Source organism: Phyllobates terribilis, unplaced genomic scaffold (genome assembly GCF_046119375.1).
Source record: "Phyllobates terribilis strain yellow unplaced genomic scaffold, ASM4611937v1 Scaffold_5__5_contigs__length_657084704, whole genome shotgun sequence".
In the NCBI taxonomy this organism is placed as follows: domain Eukaryota; kingdom Metazoa; phylum Chordata; class Amphibia; order Anura; family Dendrobatidae; genus Phyllobates; species Phyllobates terribilis.
Window position 1 is genome coordinate 92,262,900 of NW_027362765.1, and position 4,620 is coordinate 92,267,519.

The window sequence follows — 4,620 nt, forward strand, 5'->3', positions numbered from 1 at the left end:
GTGCAAATGCTGTATGCCACATTTATTCTTTTAGTAAGAGGCAACAAAATGTGTCAAATCTGTCCCACAGCGAGCAACACTGTAAAAAATGTGGAGCATCTTTTGACTCGTCACATATCTAAGCTCAAGTGGGATTATTAGATCTGAGAGAGGAAACACAAAACCCCCAAGAAACCATAAGAAACTAACAGGGACCTCAGTCCTGAATAAATGTATACATCCTATAATAATACAACTGCTCTGGTTTTGGAAGAATTATTTTTATATTTTTGCTCTACACACATATTTTTAATTTTTCTTGAAGTATTCTTGAAGAGATGGTATATGGTTCAGTGTGGGGGGACCTGGAACTTAAAAGTTCCCCTCATTTTTATTCTCCCTTTTTTTATTTATTGTCTTCTTTAGCCATTTCGGAAAGCTTTTCTTCCTTCTGTTGATTTTCTCCTCGGTGTTAGTGGTTTCCAGTGCCTTTTCTTCATTTTTTGTTGGTGTTTCTTCATTTTTGTCCACTACCACCTGGATACTCGCCTTTTCTTCATTTATCGTTGGTGTTTCTTCATTTATCTCCACCACCTCCTGTATACTCGCCTTTTCTTCATTTATCGTTGGTGTTTCTTCATTTATCTCCACCACCTCCTGTATACTCGCCTTTTCTTCATTTATCGTTGGTGTTTCTTCATTTATCTCCACCACCTCCTGTATACTCGCCTTTTCTTCATTTATCGTTGGTGTTTCTTCATTTATTTCCACCACCTCCTGTATAATCTCCACATATTTCACTTCCGGTTCATATTTCAGTTGAATCACAGTTTCCTCAATAACTGGAAAATAAAAGGAAACCATCTGATGTAGCAGAATCTATCCTTAGAAGAATATGTACATTGCAATATTGTAGCCCTGCTGCCCATAAGTGGACACAAGCTGTCTCACTGCATTCTGCTATTTTCCAGTAATAATAATAGAAGGATCCCAATGTGTGGCATCCCCAGTAATGACAAGTAGATCAAAGTTGTACCCATACCCCCATTATATGCTATTATATAGTAATAGTTACCTGGTGTCTCCACCACTACCTCCTCCAGCTCTTTCTGGTCCGGATTGGCACAACGATGTTGAGTCTTATACATGTAGCTATGACACAAAGAAATGTCTTTATATAAACTGCTACAGAGGATAAAATCCAGTTACCAATCAGAATATACCCTTGATCAAGTCCCCCACTACAGAGGGTAAGATTTAAAGGTCTAGTGTGTACCAGGCAAAAAGGATATGGCCTCCAGTGTATACCAGCAAAAAAGGATATGGCCCCCAGTGTATACCAGTATTAAAGGATATGGCTTCCAGTGTATACCAGGATAAAAGGATGTGGCCTCCAGTGTATACCAGCAAAAAATGATATGGACCCCAGTGTATACCAGGATTAAAGGATATTATGGCCTCCAGTGTATACCAGGATAAAAGGATGTGGTCTCCTATGTATACCAGCAAAAAAGGATATGGCCTCCAGTGTATACCAGGCAGGAAGGATATGGTGTGCAGTGTATATCAGGCAGGAAGGTATGGGTAGTATGGTGGCTGAGTGTTTAGCAATGTCACCTTGCAGCACTGGGGTCCTTGGGTTTAAATCCCACCAAGGACAATATCTGCAAGGAGCTTGTATGTTCTCCCCGTGTTTGTTTGTTTTGACACTCAAAAGACATAATGATAGGGAATTTAGATTGTGAGTCAGAGGCACAGATGATGATGAGGTCTGTAAAGCACTGCAGAATATGAAGGAGCTCTATAAGTGATTAAAATAAACAAAAATATGGCATCCAGTGTATACCGCTCCAGGAAGGATATGACATCCAGTGTATACCAGGCAGGAATGATATGGAATCCAGTGTATACCAGCCAGGAAGGATATTGCATCCAGTGTGTACCAGGAAGGAAGGATATGTAACCTTGAAATTGTTGATATTTTTCAACAATTTTGGTTCTCAAGTCCTCAGATAGTTCTCTTCTCCTCTTTCTGTTCCCCATGCTTAGTGTGGCACACACAGACATACAATGCAAAAATTGAGTCAACTTCTCCCCTTTTTAGCTGGTTTCAGGTGTGATTTTCATAATGCCCACACCTTTTACTTGCCACAGGTGAGTTTGAACGAGTATCACATGCTTGAAACAGTTGTTTACCATAATTTTCTCAGGTTTTTTTGTGCTGTTCCAATACACACAAAGGAAATATGTGTATAACAAAACATGTGCAATTGCAAGAATTTTCTGGGAGAAATACTTAATTTTCTGTAACAATTTCAAGGGTGCCAACACTTCCGGCCATGACTGTACATTACTTAATAATACAGCACCAGGAAAGGGAGATGTGGCTATAGCAGAGACTGACCTCTCCCTGTAATATAACCCAGCTGCAGTAGTTCTTGCGCCCCCTATAGGACAGGCAGTGTAGGTTATGAAGAACAATGTGATACGGAGAGTAGAATATGGAAACTCACCAGCAGAACAAGATCACCATCATTAGCATGAATATTATAGGAATACATGCAGGCAGGATATAATGAAGTATGGAGAGGACTGGAACTAAAGAAAACAAGAGGCCGGTTATTCTTTTTACAGATAGAATATTGCATGGATAAAAGGTATCATATTATATATTCCAGTAACACATCACTTTATAGGACCAATCACCCGAAGAAGCCGCCCAGTGGTTGTTCTCCGCTACAGTCAGAACTAGGTATAGGATGATGGGAGTAGAAGTAGGGAAAGAATTGACAACTCACTCTTCTTTTTGTCACTGATGTTATTTGTTTGGGGGATTGCCTTCATCCATGCCTGGAGAGTCTCTGACCATAAGAGAAAGAAGTGAAATGAAGTCATGAAACCAGTGATAGCAGCAAATGACCTCAATACTGTAACAGGAGGGGGGGATAGAAGATTCTAAGATTCTTCTTATAACTCAACCCTAGAAACTTGCACAACCCTCAGTGATAATGCCCATTACCTGCCGGTGTCTCTGAGATGTTCTCATTTGCTAAACATAAGCGAATCACCAAAAATGTTAGAACAAATCTCCGCACCTCCATAACCCTGAAAAGACTCATAGAACACTAGACGAGGCGTTGTGATGTCACCCAGCATCTTATTTCTATAGTCTGGGGGCGGGGCTACTGGTTACTGGTGATGTCATAAGTGGTAAGGCCTGATTGATGCCTGCTATAGGGGAAGATGATAAAAGTGATATTCAGCCTCTGGTTATATTTCTGAGAAATTATATAGACATAAAATAATTTCTATCATCAGTTTAGAGTGAATGTAATATCTCAGACCTAAATTGGTCCAAAATGTCACTCTAATTAATTCATCAATATACAATACAGTTCAGAAATATTTGGACAGTGACCAGATCTTTGTGATTTCAGCTCTGCAGGTCACTATTTTTGACTTAAAATGAAACAACCGAGAAGCGATTGAAGTGGAGACTTTCAGGTTTAATTTAAAGGGTTGAACAAAAATATCCTGTGAAACATTTAGGAATTGCAATCATATTCTACAAAACCTCCTCATTACAGGGAATCAAAAGTAACTGAACAAATTAACTTTACCATAACTAAAATGTTAATTTTTAATACTTTGTAGAGAATCCTTTGCAGGCAATAACGGCCTGAAGTCTGGAAGCCATGGACATCACCAAACACTGAGTTTCCTCCTTTGTGATGCTTTGCCTTTACTGGAGCTGATTTCAGTTTTTATGTCTTTATGGGTCTTTCTGCCTTAAAGGGGGAGTCCGCTACTAGGACAGCCTATTCATGATCTAAATGTTTGGCCCAGATAAAATAAAAAGGCTTATACTCACCTCCGGTGCTGCGCCGTTTCCGTGGTGTTGGCACTCGTTCTCCCCGGAGCTCTCGTGCTGTTGTTGTGACGCGTGACCCCGGCGCCTAATCAGCGTTGGCGTCGTTGTCCCCATCTTCTGGCAAACTGCACATGAAGAGGAAGTCAGAGATTAGCTGCAGCCCAAACTTCCTCTTCATGTGTTGGTAAACAGCTAAAATGCCAAAACTTGTGTCACTTTACAAATATTTGTGTACCTATCTGTATCTTTATAGGGGTCCAAACTCAGTTTTCTGCTACTGAGCTCACAATGTCCTCCATAGCCATAAAGTAAAATGTTCCAAGTGTGGCTGCCACTACTAGGTGGATCCTATTGCATACATGTATACACTGAACTCATTAAAAAAAAATCAGGATTCAATGAGCCCCCCCCTAGTGGTGGCTTTAGGCTGTCCGAATTATATCATATAGAAGAATTTATGAAATTAGAAAAAAATGGCGGATTTCTTCCTAAACAGGTCAGTGCCATACAAGTGAATGGATCTAAGATGCAAACTCACATACAGTCCATTGTCCTATAACCAAAACTTTTAATCATGTTCGGAGAAATACAATATTCAATCCACATTTGTTTTTATCTATCACCTTCTACAGTCTTTACCTGTGCGTAAAATAAAAAAATTGCCAACAGTAATAGAGCAAATATAGCCTCTTCATATTCTCCAACAACTAAACCTCAAAAGACTTCAGTGCACCCAACACATAGAACACTGGACACAGCACTGTGATGTC

General features: G+C 39.8%; 1 protein-coding gene across 1 annotated transcript; it reads right to left on the minus strand.

Annotated features, from left to right (window-relative positions):
* Positions 1-203: 203 nt before the first annotated feature.
* LOC141270895 (uncharacterized) lies at positions 204-3,979 on the minus strand. The gene is made up of 5 exons (XM_073680991.1): positions 3,851-3,979; positions 2,778-2,840; positions 2,493-2,577; positions 1,055-1,131; positions 204-821 (listed from the first exon to the last, which is right to left on the minus strand). Exons 2-5 carry the CDS (start codon positions 2,821-2,823, stop codon positions 352-354), a joined length of 678 nt encoding a protein of 225 aa, XP_073537092.1. The 5' UTR covers positions 2,824-2,840; positions 3,851-3,979; the 3' UTR covers positions 204-351.
* Positions 3,980-4,620: the final 641 nt, after the last annotated feature.